Genomic DNA, 18,215 nt, shown 5'->3' on the forward strand with positions numbered 1-18,215 from the left:
AAAAAAAAAAAAAAAAAAAAGATAATATCAAAATTTAACCTCTTGGACAATTTCAGTTATTTTTAGGATTTGTGATCAGTCATTTACTTTTAGAAAGTTAATGTTTGCAAATTGTAAAAAGAGTAGCGTTCACTGTAGACTATTACTTTCAAAAATTTGGAAAAAATGAAAAAGACAGGAGAGCCTTCCGTGTAACCAAATCTGGTGGTAGTGCTTAGGCTTCAAGTGGACGAGTCACGGTCCTTGCTCTCAAGGGACTGCCTGGGGGTGGGGTGCAGGTGTAGAAAGAGGTAGACAGAAAATCATAAGGTATTACAGGAGGTATTTTTACAGTGAGAACAGCCTCCTCTCCCACTACGGAACCCCAGCTGCCTGCCTGCATCTGTACACCTGCAGAGTCTGCCTGCCTTCTTACTGAAGGCAGCCTTCAGTAAGCCCTGTACCTGGTGTCCTGAATCCCATCCTCCCCTGCAACCCAAGGACTTCACTCCTTCCGTTGCTCCCTCTCTTTGTCACACCTTGTATCATCTCTACTGGATCATTCCCCGACACCCAACATGTCTAAATATCTTTTATTTTAACACTAACCCACCACCCCTCCCCTCACCACACACACACCTTGATCCTATGACCTCGCCACATCCTACCCATCTCTTTGCATTTTGTCATTGTGGAAACTCTCAATCAATCTTTCCTGTTTTCAGGGCGTCAACCCTCAACCTCTTTTCAACCCACTCCCATTGGGCTTACGTCTTCCGCTTCACTGAAACGGCGTTTGCCAGGGTCATTACCAGCCAACATTCTTGGCAAATCCAACAGCCACTCGACACAGTAGTGCAACCCCCTCATTCCTGAAACACTATTCCCTAGATTTCTGTGATGCCTTGTACTTTCCCACCTACTTCACTGTCTACTCCTTACTACTCTCTTTTGCAAGTTATTCCTTCTTGGTCCTGTTTCTAAGTGTCTGATGCCCAATCTTATGCCCTCTTCTCAATTTCCTCTTTCCCCTACGAGATGTTTTGTCTCACGCCTATATAATTCCCAAAACTGTATCTTCACATTTGCCTCTCTCCTCTGAGTTCCAAACCTAAATGTACATAATCTCTTGACCTGAATGTTGAATAGGTATTTCAAAGTTAATACGCTCCATGCAAAATATCTGAGGACAACTCTTCCCCCAACCTCGCCACCCCAAAGCGCTCTTCGTCATCTCAGATAACGTGACCACCCATCCAGTTGCTCAGGTCCAAACCTAGTGGCCATCCTTGATTCTGCTTTCCTTCTCCTCCCACATCTGACCCATTAGCAGATTCTGCCGGTGCTTCCACCAAAGTATACTGTAAATCCTGCAACTCCGCACCACGTCTGGAACTGCTACATCCTCAGCCCAAAGCAACCGTCTCCTAACCGGTCTCATTGAGTCCAGTTCCTCATATGATAACCAGTCTGTAGTAAACACCAGTCTATCATATTCATGTGTAAAACTCTCCAATGGCTTCCCATTGCAATTAGAAAAAAATCCAACTGCTTTACCACAGTCTACAAGGCCCTTCATGATCTGGACCCTGTCACTTTCCCCCCATTCACTCTGCCCCAACCAAATGAAGCTCTTGTTTATTTCTTGAAGGAGCAAATTGCATTCCTACCTCAGGGCCTTTGCACAGGCCATTCCCCTTCCAGAATGACTTCTTGCTGTTCCAGCTGCTTCCTCCCAACTTCCTGGTTTCTTCACAAATGTCCTCTTTTCAGAGACACCTGTTCCTGAATATTTCAGCTAAAGATGCCCCATCTCAGCTAAAGAGCCCTTATCCCTTAAATTACTCTCGGATTTTCTTCCTAGCACTTATCTCTACTTGAAATTATTTTATTTACATAGTGTTTATTTCCTACTTCCCCTCCACGAAGAGGGTAACCTTCACTCAATTATCGCTGCATCCTCAGCATCCAGAATTGTGCCTGGCACTTAACAGTTAATAAATATAGGGCTTCCCTGGTGGCGCAGTGGTTGAGAGTCTGCCTGCCGATGCAGGGGACACGGGTTTGTGCCCCGGTCCAGGAAGATCCCACGTACCACGGAGCGGCTAGGCCCGTGAGCCATGGCTGCTGAGCCTGCGCGTCCGGAGCCCGTGCTCCGCAACGGGAGAGACCGCAACAGTGAGAGGCCCGCGTACCGCAAAAAAAAAAAAAAGAAAAAGAAAAAGTTAATAAATATATATTGACTATTGAATGAAGGGCAGAAGGTATAGAGTTTACGCAATGCTATGAACATCTCAGTTTTGAAGCATCACAGAGACACAGCATTTATAACCCCATCATCCAGACTAGCAACATTATAATGTATTCACCTCCAGTTATTTTTAATATGTCATAGATGCTAAAATCAGAATTATACAGTATAATTTATTCTGTAGACTACTTATTTTTAAAGTTACATAATGGTAGCTTTTAAAACTGTATTTTCCTCCAGTTTTCTTAATATGCCACACTTTTAAAAAAAATTAATAAACCTTATTTTTTAGAGAAGTATTAGGTTTATAGCAAAACTGACCAGAAAATACAGAGACTATTCATATACCCCCTGCTCCTACACATGCATAACCTCCCCTTGTATCGACATCTCACATTAGAGTGGTACATTTGTTACAACCAATAAATGTATATTGACACACCATCACCACCCAAAGTCCATAGTTGACGTTAGGGTTCACTCTCGGTGTAGTACATTCTATGGGTTTGCGCAAATGTCTCACGACATGTACCTACCACTGTAGTATCTCATAGAATAGTTCCACTGCCCTAAAAATCTTCTGTGCTCCACCTAATTCATCCCTCTTTACCCCCAACCCCTGGCAGCCAGCTGATCCACAATTGTGCCTTTGCCAGAATGTCAAATAGCTGGTCTCATAGTATGTAGCCTTTTTAGATAATATGCCATAAATTTTAACATTAAGGCTACACTGTACTGAAAAGTCTATTTTTAAAACTTGAAATGGACCATGAATATTTTCCCTATATTTAATAAGCAGTCTGAAAACAATTTTCATTTAGGATGTATCATTTATCACTATTCACCTATTTCAGGATATTTAAAATAGTTCTATATTTTAGTGGTAAAAAACACCATGTGGGAGATATAGCATGGGGTTGAGTGGACTTCTAGAAAGCACTGGACCTGAGTCACTTGTCTAAGCCACTCAGCTGTGTGGCCTTAGACAAGTTTTGTTTCAACAACTCTAAGCTTCTCTTGGCTACTGTATAAAATGGAGATAATAACAGTGCCCTTATCATAGAAATATCAGGGTATTAAGTGGAATAACGTATGTAAAGCACTTAGGACAAGTGTTCAATAAATGTTCATTAATACTGTATCAATTCTCTGCCTATAACTGTTTTCTTAGAAGTTAAAAGTGAAATTACTGAGTAAAAGGATCCATACATTAAGGTTCTGAATACATATTATCAAGCTACTTTTCTCAAAACTTGTACCAATTTCTATCCTTATCAGTAATGTATACAAGTGTTCCTCCTACTGCACTGTAGACCATATTACTGATTTTAAAGCTTTGCCAATTTGATGGGCAAGAGTCTGAACACTTACTCTCTAACATTTCTGATTACTAGGGGTGAAATCCAACATTTTCTTTTCTATGTGTTGAAAAATTTGAATGCTTTTCTCTTGTGAATTATCTGTTCATGTCCTTTGCTAATTTCTTTAGGTTTTTCTTAATGAGTTGCAATAATATTGATTATTTTATTGGTTAGAAATAGCTTTGTCTTTTAATATTATCTATGGCTTTCAAAAACAGTGTTTGTTTTCTTCCCTGACTACAAAAGAAATTAGTATATATGTTATAAAGAATTTGGAATACACAGAAAAGTACAAATAAGAAAATAAAACCTGGGATCTCAGATAGAAATAACATTAAAATTCTAGAGTACCTCTTTCCATCTGTTTTTTGTTCCTCCATTTATTTATTATTTAACACGTACTTACTGGGTGCCTTCTATGGGCCAGGCACTGTGCTAGAGAAACAGTAGTGCCTATATTTTACATAGGGTATATACTTTTTTAACAGAATTGAGAGCAAACTATGTCTGTGTGTATAGTACTCAAAATGTTACTTTTTAAAAAATAACTTTTTGTTGAAGAAAGTATATATTAGAGCTCAATGAATTTTCACAAATGGAACATAGTCATGTAACCAGCTCCTGGGACAAGAAATGAAACATGATCAGAATTCCATAATTTGGAAATATTTATAAATAGTTGCCTTTGTCTTTGACAAGTAAAAATTCCTAGATGTACAATTAGCACAAATGGTATCAATCTTTTTTAGGCTATTGATGCTTACCGCCAAATGGCTACCCAAAAGTTTATTTCCTGTAAGCAATGTGAGATCTCCTTTTGATCTACCTATATTTTCTCCTTGAGTTTTATTCTTTCACATTTTAACTCTGTAATTTACCTATTTCTGTACATAAGTTGAATAATCCATTCCTTCACTGGTTAATCTGTTTGGTTTCATTTAACACATACAAAATTTTTCTACAAGTTGGGTCTGTGTCTGAGCTCTCTCTTCTCCCTATAGTTCAATGTCAAAGCCGTGCCAACATAAATCTTCATATTATTGTCGAATTATAAAACATTTAATATTTGGTTGAGCTGGGTGCTCACTATTACTGCTTTCTGTCCAAAACTTCTAGGTATTTTTGCCTATTTATCCTTCAAATGGACCTTACAACAATTCTGTCATATTACAGAAAAGAAAAGGAATGGAAGAAATCTCATTTATTCAAATCTTCCTTTAGATCCTTCAGTAGGATGTCAAAGTTGTATTCATATATTTCCTATAAACACTTCTTACATAGGTTACTCCTTATCTTTCCTTTTAATTTTTTTTGTGTGCTATAGTTACTGCAGCTACTTAAAAATTATAATTTAATTAAATTTTCTACATGTGTGGCTAGAAGGCTATTGATTTTTTAATTTAATTCTACAGTCTTTTACTTTTCTGAAGCCCACTGTAAATTCTAGAACAATTCCTGGAGATTCTCTTCAGTTTTCTATGTATATCGAATATTATGCAAAAAAACACAATAATTTTAATCTTTCGCTTCATTTCTTTCATATCTTATTGCGCTGCTCCAAATTCCTAGAACAATGCAGACTAATAGTAGTGACAGAGGACATTCTTATTTTGTTTCCATCTTTATGACAATTTGCCTCTATTATTTTATTGCTAAGTTCAATGTTGGCTGTTGGTAAAAGGAAAATATCTTTTATTATGTTAAACAGCCACATATTTTGACTCCTAACTTTCTGATAAACATTAGAATCAAGGAAGTCTTGGAATATAGGTTTATGTTTCTATTTTTTACTTCAGATAAAATAAAGATGATAGAACCTTGTGAGAAATGATGAGATAGGAAGAACACATAGACTTATTCATGAGTAAAAATAATGGATAAAATATGGGTATTGCTTCATTTTGATCACCAGTTACAATATAGTTAAATTCAACACATATGTATTTTGTCTAATAATCATTTGCTGCTTGCAAACTTATTTTGCCTCCTAAGCTGAGGGCTTTGGTGTTACTCTTATTAACTAAGAAAATAGATGAGCTCCAGCAACCCATCTTAAAACAGAAAGGCAAGGTCAAGTCTATTGTCTTCCATGGGAAAGGACACAGAAATCGATATTCTATCTGAGACAAGAGGTAAGAATTTAATCTAACAAATACTCATTAATGGTTAACATGTATAGGGCAATATTCTAGGTGTTATGAAGGATGTTACTAGGATTTTTTTAAAAAATGTAATCCTTTATTTTGCTAAATTTATCAGAAGAAAATTAAATACATATACAAAAGCCTATGTCCAGAGCTGAAAATGACAAGTGGCATACACATGCCTACGGGGACATTTATGTTTAGAATGCAATTACTTATAGGCCCACACACTTTCATAGAGTTGTTTCTTGGCTGTGACATGCACTGAAAGAAGAAAACAGCTCAAGCTCTTCCAGAAGCGTCTTCTTTACAAGCACCTATGGAACCAGAGCATCCTGCGTCTACAAAGAAGCTGGACCCTGGGCATAACAGTTCATTCTTGTTTAGCAAAAAAGCACTTTCTAGGTGAATTATACTTTTCCACTCAAAAAGTCAACTTCTCGATTAGCTTACAACTTTTCCACTTTTGGAAGCACAAGCATTAGGTCACTACAGAACGCTTCGCTTGAGATCAAAGCTACTTAGCATTGGCATGACTGATATTTTGAAGGAAGATTTTTTTCCTAGCTGAAAATCAATTTATAAACAAGATATATTAAAATGATTAACAGGCGATAACCTAAGTTTTAGACTCATAACATATTATTGCAAATTTAAAGACTGAATGAATGAAACCAAGGGGCAAACTAATTTCTTTGCTTTATAAGAAAACTCATTATAGCTTACTTGCTTTAAATTATGGCATTACTTGGAGACTGTCCATGGTGCCTTTCCTTGGCCTTTGACTCATCAAACCCAGCTCTACTGAGACCAGAACCTTTGGTCGCAGGCCTTTTCTAAATAGAAAATGTGAAAACAAGGAGCTACAAGAGTAGGTGATTGAAAATCAAACCTGGGACAGGAGTCTACATAACAAAGGCCCAAGAAAGGGCTGGGGTATTCACATTGTAAAGCTTGACACCAAAGAATCCTCCGGTCTGTCCCAACTAACCAACATACTAGGAGCGTGAAGGAGAAAGTTGTGGCACAGCTTCACACTTGACTAGGCGAACGTGGTGTGTACAACCCAGAAGACAAGAGGCGGGTCCCTGTCACTTCCCAACCCTGACCCCTGTGGCCTGAGAGCAGAGACTCTTGGAGGCTACCATGTTGATAACATCAGTTAGGATGGCAACCATAACGCCAGTGAGATGATATTACTTAACACCAGACTGAAAGAGAACATTCGACATCAGCTTGTGCCTTATTTTTCTTTAGACTCATATTAATCTTGATGAAATATCGTCCTTTAATTGTGGAAAAATCCAGCAGGAGAATCGACAAAAGGCAAGTTAAACTGAAAAGTTATCGTATTCAGAAGGTCGATCACCTTTCAATAAAAATCCAACAGAAAGAGCTCTTTCTCCATTCAGTCAGAGAGAGACAGACTTTACTAAAGAAGCTGGAAAAAACCCTCCAATTTCATACTGTCATTCATAAAAAATGACTTCCATAATAAGCATCGTCGGATTGCGCACGGAGACCTTTTGGTAAAATGATACGCAGGGTGTTAGTCAGACTTGGAAATAGGAAAGCCAGGAGTGCATGGAACTCAAGTCTAAACCCTTCTCTGGGTCGGGGGGAAATATTATTTCCTCTGATAATTGTGTCTCCCTGTCACTCATGGTCCTTCACATGTCAAACATTTTTAATGGTTCGAAAACCCAGCTTTCTCCTTTTTATTTAGTTTTCCTGAAGTGTCAACAGAATTAAATTGTGATTGCTTTTATTAAAAACTCTCACTAACTGAGATGACAAATAAGACTTTTAAAACTAAAATGGTTAACTTTTCTATGTCTTAAAATACAGTGAAGATACTTCTAAATTACTTTAGAATCATATCGAAAATGTCCTAAATAATATCCTAATAACCACTTTAAGCAAATACTTTGATAACACAAGAACTGTTACTGGAATCTCCTCACGTAGTGTATTTCATTATTGAGAATCTCTTTTAAGCCACAGCTTGAACTAACCAAATTATACAGAGTGGCTGGCAAAAAGTTAAGATTTTAAAAGAAAATGAGGCTTAAGTCAACAATTAGAGTTCAGAAATCACACTTCAAGCTAACCAACAGATTGTTAATCTCCTTGAAATTACCTGTACTCTAGATCTTCAAAAGCTAAAAACGTAATTAAAATATATTAAAATATTCATGTCCTTTACCACAGTACATTGCTAATTGGAATGTGAAATCAAGCATTACCACATCATTTTTGCCTGATGAGACAATTTTGGTTTTCTAAAGGGTATTAAGCTAATACATTTATTTTTGCCAGGAAATAATTTTACTCTCTTTTGAAAGAAACTAATATTTGCAATGACCAGTCTCAGGTTTGTTGAATTACAAAAATATAAAATGAAGGATTGAAATAAGTATAAAAACCAATGTATTTTTTAAATATTGCACAAATCTAAAGCAAGTAAATAATTTCCGAAGCCAGAGGCTAAGTGAATCTTTCATTTATACTTTTGCTTTATATTATTCGCAAGTAAAATAAAATCAATTTGGGGAAGGTTACAAGCTTAAATAATTTTTCACTATTGATTTTTACATTTGGTTGAATTACTCCTCCATTCTCTTTTCTACTTTACTTATAAGAAAGAGTCCTAATGACAAGAGGAAAATCTGATATTTCAATATCTGTGTGGATCCCTAGTTCTTCTTCTTTTTTTTTTTTTTGAATTTGGGCTTATGAAAAAACTACACCCACTACAAACCTAAACTAGAACTTTTAGTATTTACTTTTATTTCAGACCTTCTCTATATAGTTCAGTGTGAATAATGTTAGTAAACAAATAAAAATCTGGCTATATTATATCCAAACTGAGTTAGGAAACTTTTCTGTCTATATTATACCAAGTTAACTACTTTGCCTAACTTCTCACTTTTTACCACATAGTTTTTGGCACTGTACAGTCAAGCTTTGTCATTTTTAAGAGGGTAGAGTTTAAAAACAATAGAAAATTACTGCTAATTTCTTCTTGATGGATGTTATTAACACCTATTAACATCAGTAAGAGTAACAGGTTTGAACCTAAGACAAAATATCAGCCTAGTCTGTATCGTTGGAAACAACCGAAACTTAGGAAAGGAATTTTAACATATTAGTAAAATATGGAATTTTTTGGTGCTGTTCTCTTATGAAGGGAATCACAACCATAAGGCAGAAACAGCTTTTGAAAATAAGTATGATTATTAAGCTTTTAGAAAGGCAATTCTGAACTTGTCACTCACTTGGAATATTTCCACCTTAAAAAATAGTAATGCCTTACATGTAATTTCCTTAAGGAAAGCAAACACTTTAAAATGCAAAAAAAAAAAAAAAAAATTCTGTATTTCACCCTAAGTGTAAAAATAAATATTTCACTAAGGAATGGGGGAAAAATGAAGCACATTTAAATAATTTCATTGCACTGGAAGTTGCCAATTCGTCTGTGAGTAGTTTCATTGCAGATGAAAAGAAATCAAAATACAGGACAGATGTTGAACAAACCGCATTTAAGTTCTGTCACACACTGGCATTTTTCAAATGATTTTGGCTCATCTATGAAATAAGGTGCATTTTGCTTGATTTTGAAAAGGGGAAACATAAGGAAATATTTAAAGGCCAATTGCTGCCAATTAACTTTGATCAGTAAAAGTTCTATTTGAATCTTTCAGATTCTTCTCCTGTCTGAAATAACATACATTTATAAAATCTAGGAAAACAACAACTTGATGATTAATGCCTGTTGGCAGCCCTACCACAAGCTTGCTTAATAGCCGGATTTAAATAAACAACTATCTCTATTATGAAGGGAGTGAAATGTAGTTACAGGCATATTTTCTCATAATGGAGCTATGAAAACCAATATTCTTTATTCTTAAAAATGCTTCTGGGGCTTCCTTGGTGGCGCAGTGGTTAAGAACCTGCCTGCCAATGCAGGGGACACGGGTTCGAGCCCTGGTCCGGGAAGATCCCACATGCTGCGGAGCAACTAAGCCCGTGCGCCACAACTACTGAGCCCACGTGCCACAACTACTGAAGCCCGCGTGCCTAGAGCCCGTGCTCCGCAACAAAAGAAGCCACCACAATGAGAAGCCCGCGCACCACAACGGAGAGTAGCCCCCCGGCTCGCCGCAACTAGAGAAAGACCGCACCTAGCAACGAAGATCCAACACAGCCAAAAATAAATAAATTAAAAAAAAAAAAAAAGCTTCTAATCAAGATCAGCATGTTTGTCATTGCCCGTAACACATTTAACCATATTACAAAAGTTTCCCCCCAGATTATAAAGGACAAATAAAATCATCAGCAGTTTGACATAAGGAATCCTGGGAACCCTGACTAAAATGTTATATGACCAATTGGGCCAGACAGACAGAAAAGAATCTGACCCACTACGATAAGAGTCTGACATGGACAGCATATGAAAGGATCACAAATTCTGTTGGATTCTAAAGGTAACCCATCTCAACAGTGATTATGTAACTGCGAAATCTGTAGCTTCTGGTAATCAACACAGTTTAATATAAAACATTCTTGACATCAACTTTTAATCCCTATCAATAATCATGTGGAATCGAACTTTGAAATACAACAGCCAAAGTAAAGCAAAACAGAAATTCCATGAAGGCAAAACGCATGACCATATAATCAATAATTACTTTATCTCCTTATTCCAATTATATATTCAAAAAATAATATCCCATCGTTACTTTCGGACCAATCACCTGTTTCCAAACATGCAACAGGAAGAGTATATAAAGTAATCAGAACTTACCTCTAAGTCATTAAAAAATAGATGTGTGTCTGCCAAGTTGAAAATCATTTCTTCCATTCGTAGTCCAAGGGAAACTGAAGTAGGTGGATCCTAAAAGAAGAATTTTACAGGTCAAGAACATACATACTTCAGGGTACAGGAAATACAGTGTCGCACTGAGAGGGAGTTAGCATCGGGAAAGGACAAAAGGCTTGGGCTCCAGCTGCTTTTAGAGTGCGTGGTTTATTCTGTATTTGAACTTCAGTGACTTATTTTATTTAAAATGTACCTCTCATGTTGTTGGTACTTTGCATAATGAAGAAAAAAACTGCTGCTTATAACACTGCAAAAAATATAAAATCTAGGGTTACTTAGACATACAGAGTAGAGGAAATTCAGCTTCACACATCTGTTTCAGGAGCAAGAAATTCAGTGAATCAGGAAGACATTTTTTTTATGTTCCACCTCAATCCATGAAGAGTGTCTAAAAGCACTGCCACAAATATCAGAAAATAGATATAATATAGATTAATTTCAGGAGGATAGAAAATACCAATTTCACTCCAGATGATAACTACCATTATTTTGTATTTATTCAGATTGCCCGCCAACTTTGAGTATACTCAAAATGGAAGTGATGGCCACTCTGACCAGCTGGCACCATGCCAGTTCAGGAGGCTGAGCTTGACATTCATGTGACACTATCCAGTCATCAAACAGCCAGGAACACACACAGAGGAGCACCAGCTTTCTGAACAGTGGCTTCTACCCAACGCTTCAAGCCTTCGACGCTAGTGACAGGCAGTCTGTCCCACACAACACACATCCTGATGACATCTGTTGGTATTGAAGTTGGGGGATATAGAGATATTTGCAAGGTTTTAATGGTGTTACTATATTCGTAATGCATCAAACCCAGGAAGCAACACTGTTCATGGTGAATATCCTACATAATTAGTGAAAAAGGAAAAATATTCTGTAGAGAAAATATGCAAGGATATGTGAGTTTTTCAAGTTTTTATTGGCATTTTAATAGCAATACCAACTTTCACCTTTATGGCCTTTAAATTTTTCCAAAGAACAATAATTTCTGATATACTATTTTATTATCACAGCAAACCTTTGGAATCTATGTGGATCATTTAATTAGGGAAACTGTAACAAGAGAAATTATGCCTTCATGTCGCCCACCCATCTAGCTGGAGTGTACTTTGTGTATCACCTGTCTTTGAGTCTTAAGAGTGGAGAAAAACCCAGAGAAAATAAGTCTTGCTTTCTAATACTGTCCAATATAAACCTTGTACATTTTCTCTGTTGTCTTCATTTCAAAGCTCAAGACTTGCCTGTGTTTTACCCCCTACCCTCCAAGTATCTAAAGTCCATCAACCTCGAGCCCCATCTTCTCATGGGCTTTGGGAGGCAGTGACAAATGGTGGAAGAAGAGCCCTAGACCCAGAGGCCAAGCCCTATCCTTGTTCTCTTAGTTACTTCGGTGTCTTTATCTCACTGAGCCTCAGTTTGCTCATCTAATAAATCAGGTGGCTAGATGGCAAATATGTTGTTCTCCCATAGAATAATAATTAAAAAAAAACCTCCATCTCTTCATTTGTCACAATCATATGTATTGATATACCTGGGAGAAAGGAGGGGCCTGGGATGGTGGAGGGGGCAGAGACTCACTGGGTGCCAGCCATGGGCCAATCAACTGTGGCCAGGGAGGCGGAGTCAACACCATCCCTGCAGCACCCATCCCACTAGCTCCGCCCACCCCACCAGCACACCCTCAGCTCCAGCACCAGCATGGTTTATCTCACAGGAGTCCCAGAGACGGACAAGAGGAGGTTTGGGGAAAATATGGCAGGATGGTACTGCTGGTCTCAATTCCCCTCCCACCTAGGCCTTCTCTGCCAGCTGACTGGTAATGTAAAGGAGAGAGAAAACACATTAGTGCCAAAAATCTGGGGTTAGATTGGCAAAGGGGCAAAGCAAACACCCCAGGGTTTGTAAGAGGGCAGACAGGAAATAAAAACACATAGGCCAAGTGAGTGTCCAAGAGCTGTGCAGGGAGGGACAAATAAAAACACTTCCCTCAAATTTCCTGTACAATGATTAAGCCTTGTTAAATCTTCCCTGCTTGATACCACCTAAAATCTATGAAATTTCATAGGTTGCAGAAGAATTAAAAACTGTTTACAAGTAAGTAAAGAAAAACTCTCATTGAATCTTGGTTTTATAGGAAACTGCTCACTTCCAAGAATTCCAAGTATCAATAAGTGTGCTGGAAAAAACAAATGCTCAAATACATACAGCCTAGAGCAGAATCAACCAGTAGGGGAAGTTCAAACAGCTGTTTCTAAAACAAAACACCTGACTCAGGTGTGTCCTCACTCTAGTTGAGGCCAATAAAAATACACTGACTTGTCTCATAACCACATCAATGAATCTTTTTATGTGGCCAGGCAAAGGAGACTGACTGCAATTATTTAATGGGCAATTCTAGAATTGATGTGCCATGGTATTGTTATTTCTGAAAAAGGATTATTTCTCCTTGATATGGTTGCTTATTTATACCACCATCAAAAGAATTACTCCTTTGTTTGTGAATATATAGCCTACTCTAACTTTTCTTCATAAATGACAGTAATGACTTGTGAGTTGGAATACTAATAAATTTTAAAGGCTTGTTCAGTCTTGTGGTCAAATACAACATAGATGTTGGCCTTATTTACCTTTTAATGTTTTTCTCTTTTGTTATTAGCTGTCATTCCTTAACAGTTTTCATACCTGCCACTCCACAGTATTGTTAGGAAACATTTACACCACCAAAAGAACAGTCTGACGATTAACTGAAATGGAAGAATTTTAGAATAGGAAGGGGATCTAGTTGAAAGCAGTGTTTCTCAAATATTTTTTAACCATAATCCACAGTAAGAAAAATCATTTTATACTATGATCTAGTAACATCTCTCTCTCTGTCTCTCACACATACACAGCTGAAATGTGAGCTTGGCAAAACGAGGCTTTCCACACTGTGTGGAGAGTATTCTGTTACTTTCCATTTCATCGCCCGTTAATGTGTCGAAGTCTATAGTTTGCAAAGCAGAGTTCTAAAGAACACCTACTTTTGATTTCAGAGACAGGAAAACTGATTTGCAGCCGTGTTATGATTTGCTTGTGGTAACAGAGCTGTTAGGGTGCAAAGCTATCTCACCCTAAGTGTTTTACCTGAAAGGAAACTAGCCCGAAGAACAGATAGGTAACCATGGTAACAGATCCGCTTCCACATTCTAGCAACTGGAGTTCTTCTCAAATCAAGGTTAGATTTGATCTTCCTATTATAATAATCGTTCAATATTTTCATATCTTTCAAACATGGCTGATACAAGTCAAATGTCAAAAAAGCTAACACTGAACAGTTAATAAATTAGTCCTAGCTTGATGGCTTATTTTGGCGTATATAGAGGAAGAAAGAAAAAACACATTTTTTAGACCCAAACTGAGACATTAAAATCACCATGTCTTTGGCTTAATCTTACTTTCCTTGTGCTTTGCAGTAACGAATTCCAGAGCTGTAGTTGTGAAATGGTGCCTTTTAAAACACCATTTTTTGCTGTATCACTTTTGAAATATTATTTAGAACTTCGCCTCCACTTCCAAGAAACATTTCATTTTAAGTAAACCTTGCTGCCAAATGTTTCCATTCTTTTCTGAACTTGACTCCTCTGTGGTATTTACCACTTCTAATTTCTTCTTAACATTTCTTCTTCCCTTATGTCTGTAATATCATCAGTCTTTTCTGGGCATCTTCCTAGAATCTGATTATCCATCCTCTATCCCTTCAGTGATGTTGGTTCCTAGGACTGTTTTCATCCATTCCTCATTCTATTCACACTGCCTTACAGACACCAACACACTCATATCTTCAACTATCACCCCATTCCCCTCTGTTGAACCTCAGACCTCATTTGTAGGCCCATATATCAATCACCTATTGGTCCTTTGTACTTGATGACTCATAGAGCACCTGAAACTCAATGGGCTGCAACCTGGATTCATCATACTTCCCACATCAAATGAACCACAAGCTCCCGCCCCTTGGACCTGGAATTCATACCTTCCTTATATTCACCACGATTTTCTTTTCTCCAGCCATGTGTCTCGTTTGTAGCTATCTGTAGTAGCTTCCCTCACTGGATCGGTCTCCCCAGGTTACCAACATGAATACAACCAAGTCTCTGTTCAACCCCCATGCTCAGTCCTGCATCCAACAGAGCGCTTCTTTCAGTGCCCCTCCATCAATCCAGAGTCCCTTCTCTGACTCCTCCCAGCCGGGCTCATCAGCCGCTGGGTGCCACAGCTGTATGTGCTCTTGTCTATGTCAGAGACATATCCCTGTATCTTTCTCTCTCCATCCTTGGGACCATGCACAATGCCTGGCACAGGGCTTTCCCAAAGTTTGGTGGAGGAATAAATGAATGAAAGAAAGAAAGAGCAGATATTTCAAATAATTGTAATGAAGAAAAAATATTAAATTTGATCTTTAGTTAGTTATGAGGGTTTAGTGTCAGTAAAAAAAAAAAAAAAAAATCCTAGATACCTAGTTTAGGGGGAAAAAAGGACATGTGATTCCTAAAAGTCATTCTATCTACATAATATGGTATCAATATTAAACATGTTCATTCATTCTTTGTACCTGATTAAAGAGCAGCTCATTCTTAGAAGAGCTACTTACAAAGCCTTACTTATCTATTTGATGCAGTGAATAAGATTAACATAAGATCAGCATACAATTATTTATTTTTAAAATTTATCAGTGGTATGCGTTACAACATCTTGCCAAATATATTCTCATATTCTCTGCAATCTAGTTCCCTAGTAAAAACTGAATAGTACAGTGAAGAGGCTCAAACAGAGAAAATACAATCAAACGCTTTATCATTTTTCTTGTTTAATGAATAAACAGTGTAAACTTACTACAGTTCTTCTGCCCAGGAAATTCTACTAGCTGTTCCTTAACAAGACAAGACAAACAGCGTCCAGCACCGCCCCTCACACACTCACACACACACACACACACACACACACACACACACACACACACGAATTAAATTTAACTCTGATCTTAAATTATTTTGATATGATAGTAAATTGCAAAGCAACCTAAATGTCCATTAATGGATGAATATATAAAGATGATGTTGTACAAATATACAATGGAACATCACTCAGCCATAAAAAGGAATGAAATAATGCCATTTGCAGCAACATGGATGGACCGAGAGATAATCATACTAAGTGAAGTAAGTCAGACAAAGACAAATATCATATAATATCACTTATGTGTGGAATCTAAAAAAAGATATAAATGAACTTATTTACAAAACAGAAATAAACTCACAGACATAGAAAACAAACTTATGGTTATCAAAGGGGAAAGATGGGGGAGGGAGGGATAAATCAGGAGTTTGGGATTAACAGATACACATCACTACATATAAAACAGAAGAACAGCAAGGACCCACTGTATAGCACAGGGAACTACATTCAATATCTTGTAACAACATATAATGGAAAAGAATCTGAAGAAGAATATGTATATATATATATATATATATATATATATATATATATATATTCTCTCTATATATATTTTATATATATATTCTATATATGTATATTATATATCTATATCTATATCTATATCTATATATATATCTGAATCACTTTGCTGTACACCAGAAACTAACAGAACATTGTAAGTCAACTAGACTTCAACTTAAAAAAAATTGCAGTTGTCTGCTTAAAGTCATGAAAATAAGGTGAAGGAACTCGTTGCAATGCTAGGCTACCCAGGGCTGTTTTGTGTAAGTCAAAAATGGTCATGTCTATTGAAGAGAAAGCAACATTATACAGATAAATTAGACCCAAGCCTAAAACAATTGTTTTGCTCTCATCTTCTATCCAGTGATCTTTAATGATCCCATTCCCTCAAGATCTTTTTCTCCTGTTTCTAGAACACAGAGCTGCCCACAGAGACTAAAGTTATTATCATCCTGTATTCAAATCATCAGCACCATCCCTGGCCTGTTGTCATTCTTTTACTGTTCCTTGATTTTTTTTTTTTTTTTAGCCTGATCACTACTATTACACTAGATCCTCATGTGATGAAAATGCTTTAAAAAGAAGAAATTCTCGTCAAAATCAGCACACAGAAATGCTGAAATGCCATTAAATTCATATGGAGTCTAGATTGGAATTCTAACTTTGCCGTTTACTAGCTGTGGGGTGGGCAAGTTCAGTTACTGAAACCCCTGGACCTCAGGTCCCTCATCAGTAAAACAGGAATCCAACAGGTTTGCTTGAAGGATTAAACTGGTAATACATTTAAAGTTCTGAACATAGCGCCTGCCAAGTATTAAGCTGCTACCGCTGCTGCTACGGGTGGTGGTGGTGAATTCTACTATCACTATACTACAGTAACAACAGCAGATCAATCTGAACATGGGACACCATGTCTCCACTACAAAAAGATGCATTAACATTCTGCACTCAGATTGGATGTGAAGTTCATGCTTTTTAAAGATAAGGGCAACCCTAAATTCATGACAATTTTTTTTTTTTTTTTTTAATAAATAATACACAATGTATTTATTTATTTATTTATGGCTGTGGAGCACAGGCTCCGGACGCGCAGGCTCAGCGGCCATGGCTCACGGGCCCAGCCGCTCGGCGGCATGTGGGATCTTCCCGGACCGGGGCACGAACCCGTGTCCCCTGCATCGACAGGCGGACTCTCAACCACTGAGCCACCAGGGAAGCCCCTCACGCCAATATTTTTGAGGTGACTGTGTTTTTAAGAGACCAATCATCAGTAAAGCTGGTTTGTGTGGATGTTAAATGCGGAACATGCAGTGAGACCACTCCTAGGAGGAGTGTCATTGGTTCTCCCCAAAGATCTCAACCAAGCTTCTCATCACTAGGAGAGATGACCCAACTCTAGCAAACTGGCAAAGGTGTTGTCCCATACTCTGAAGATCTAGGAACTAAAGGGGAGGAAGTGTCATTCAGATAGGATCCAAATACTGCACCAATTCAGTAGAAACCTAGAAGTGTTCTTTAAAAAATAAACCAAGTACTTGCACAGCCAAGCAGTGTGATCTCCATGGGTGGGTCACATACCTGTTAGCTTATAACCTTTAATCATTAAAGGGTCAGATTCGTGAACAGGCACTCAAGCACAGCCCAAATCCATTGCTTACAGTCAATTAACAAATGACTTGGAAGAACGGGTCTTGGAAAAATCTTGACTCTGACCAAGTTTATAAACAAATGGCTGGTAGTGATAAACGGCAATAAACAGTTAATTACTGAGGTACATTCCAAATTTAGTACCTTCAATGTATAGTCCCTGAAAAATTTCAGTATTCACAAAATGATGTTATGTTTTCGCATTTGAGGAACAACATAATAATTCAGAGAGGCCTTGTTTGTGGTAGGGTCAAAGGATAAATTTGTGGGACTACTTTAAGAATATCAACATCATATAAAATTATCAGCTAACATAACAAGAAAGAAAAGTGGAGTCTTCTAGTATTAGTTCTTCCACAAGTAGCAACTCTCATTGTCATGTGATTAACTACCAGGGAAAGGTATTCCATTTCTCAGCTCTCTGATGTGAGCATAGCATTCTTTCC

At 37.5% G+C, this 18,215-nt stretch overlaps 1 protein-coding gene across 10 annotated transcripts in view; it reads right to left on the reverse strand.

The window, feature by feature from the left end:
• EYA1 (EYA transcriptional coactivator and phosphatase 1) overlaps nucleotides 1-18,215 on the reverse strand; it is a 167,081-nt gene that overhangs the window by 43,357 nt on the left and 105,509 nt on the right. For 9 of the 10 annotated variants that reach the window (XM_007460785.1, XM_007460782.1, XM_007460784.1 and 6 more), the window contains one exon: nucleotides 10,543-10,632. The exons of the other annotated variant lie outside the window; for it this stretch is intronic. In XM_007460785.1, the coding sequence (XP_007460847.1) occupies nucleotides 10,543-10,632 (90 nt within the window). The remainder of the gene's footprint in view (nucleotides 1-10,542; nucleotides 10,633-18,215) is intronic. 10 annotated transcript variants of the gene reach the window in all.

The sequence above is a fragment of the Lipotes vexillifer genome, unplaced genomic scaffold (genome assembly GCF_000442215.2).
Source record: "Lipotes vexillifer unplaced genomic scaffold, Lipotes_vexillifer_v1.1 scaffold27, whole genome shotgun sequence".
In the NCBI taxonomy this organism is placed as follows: domain Eukaryota; kingdom Metazoa; phylum Chordata; class Mammalia; order Artiodactyla; family Lipotidae; genus Lipotes; species Lipotes vexillifer.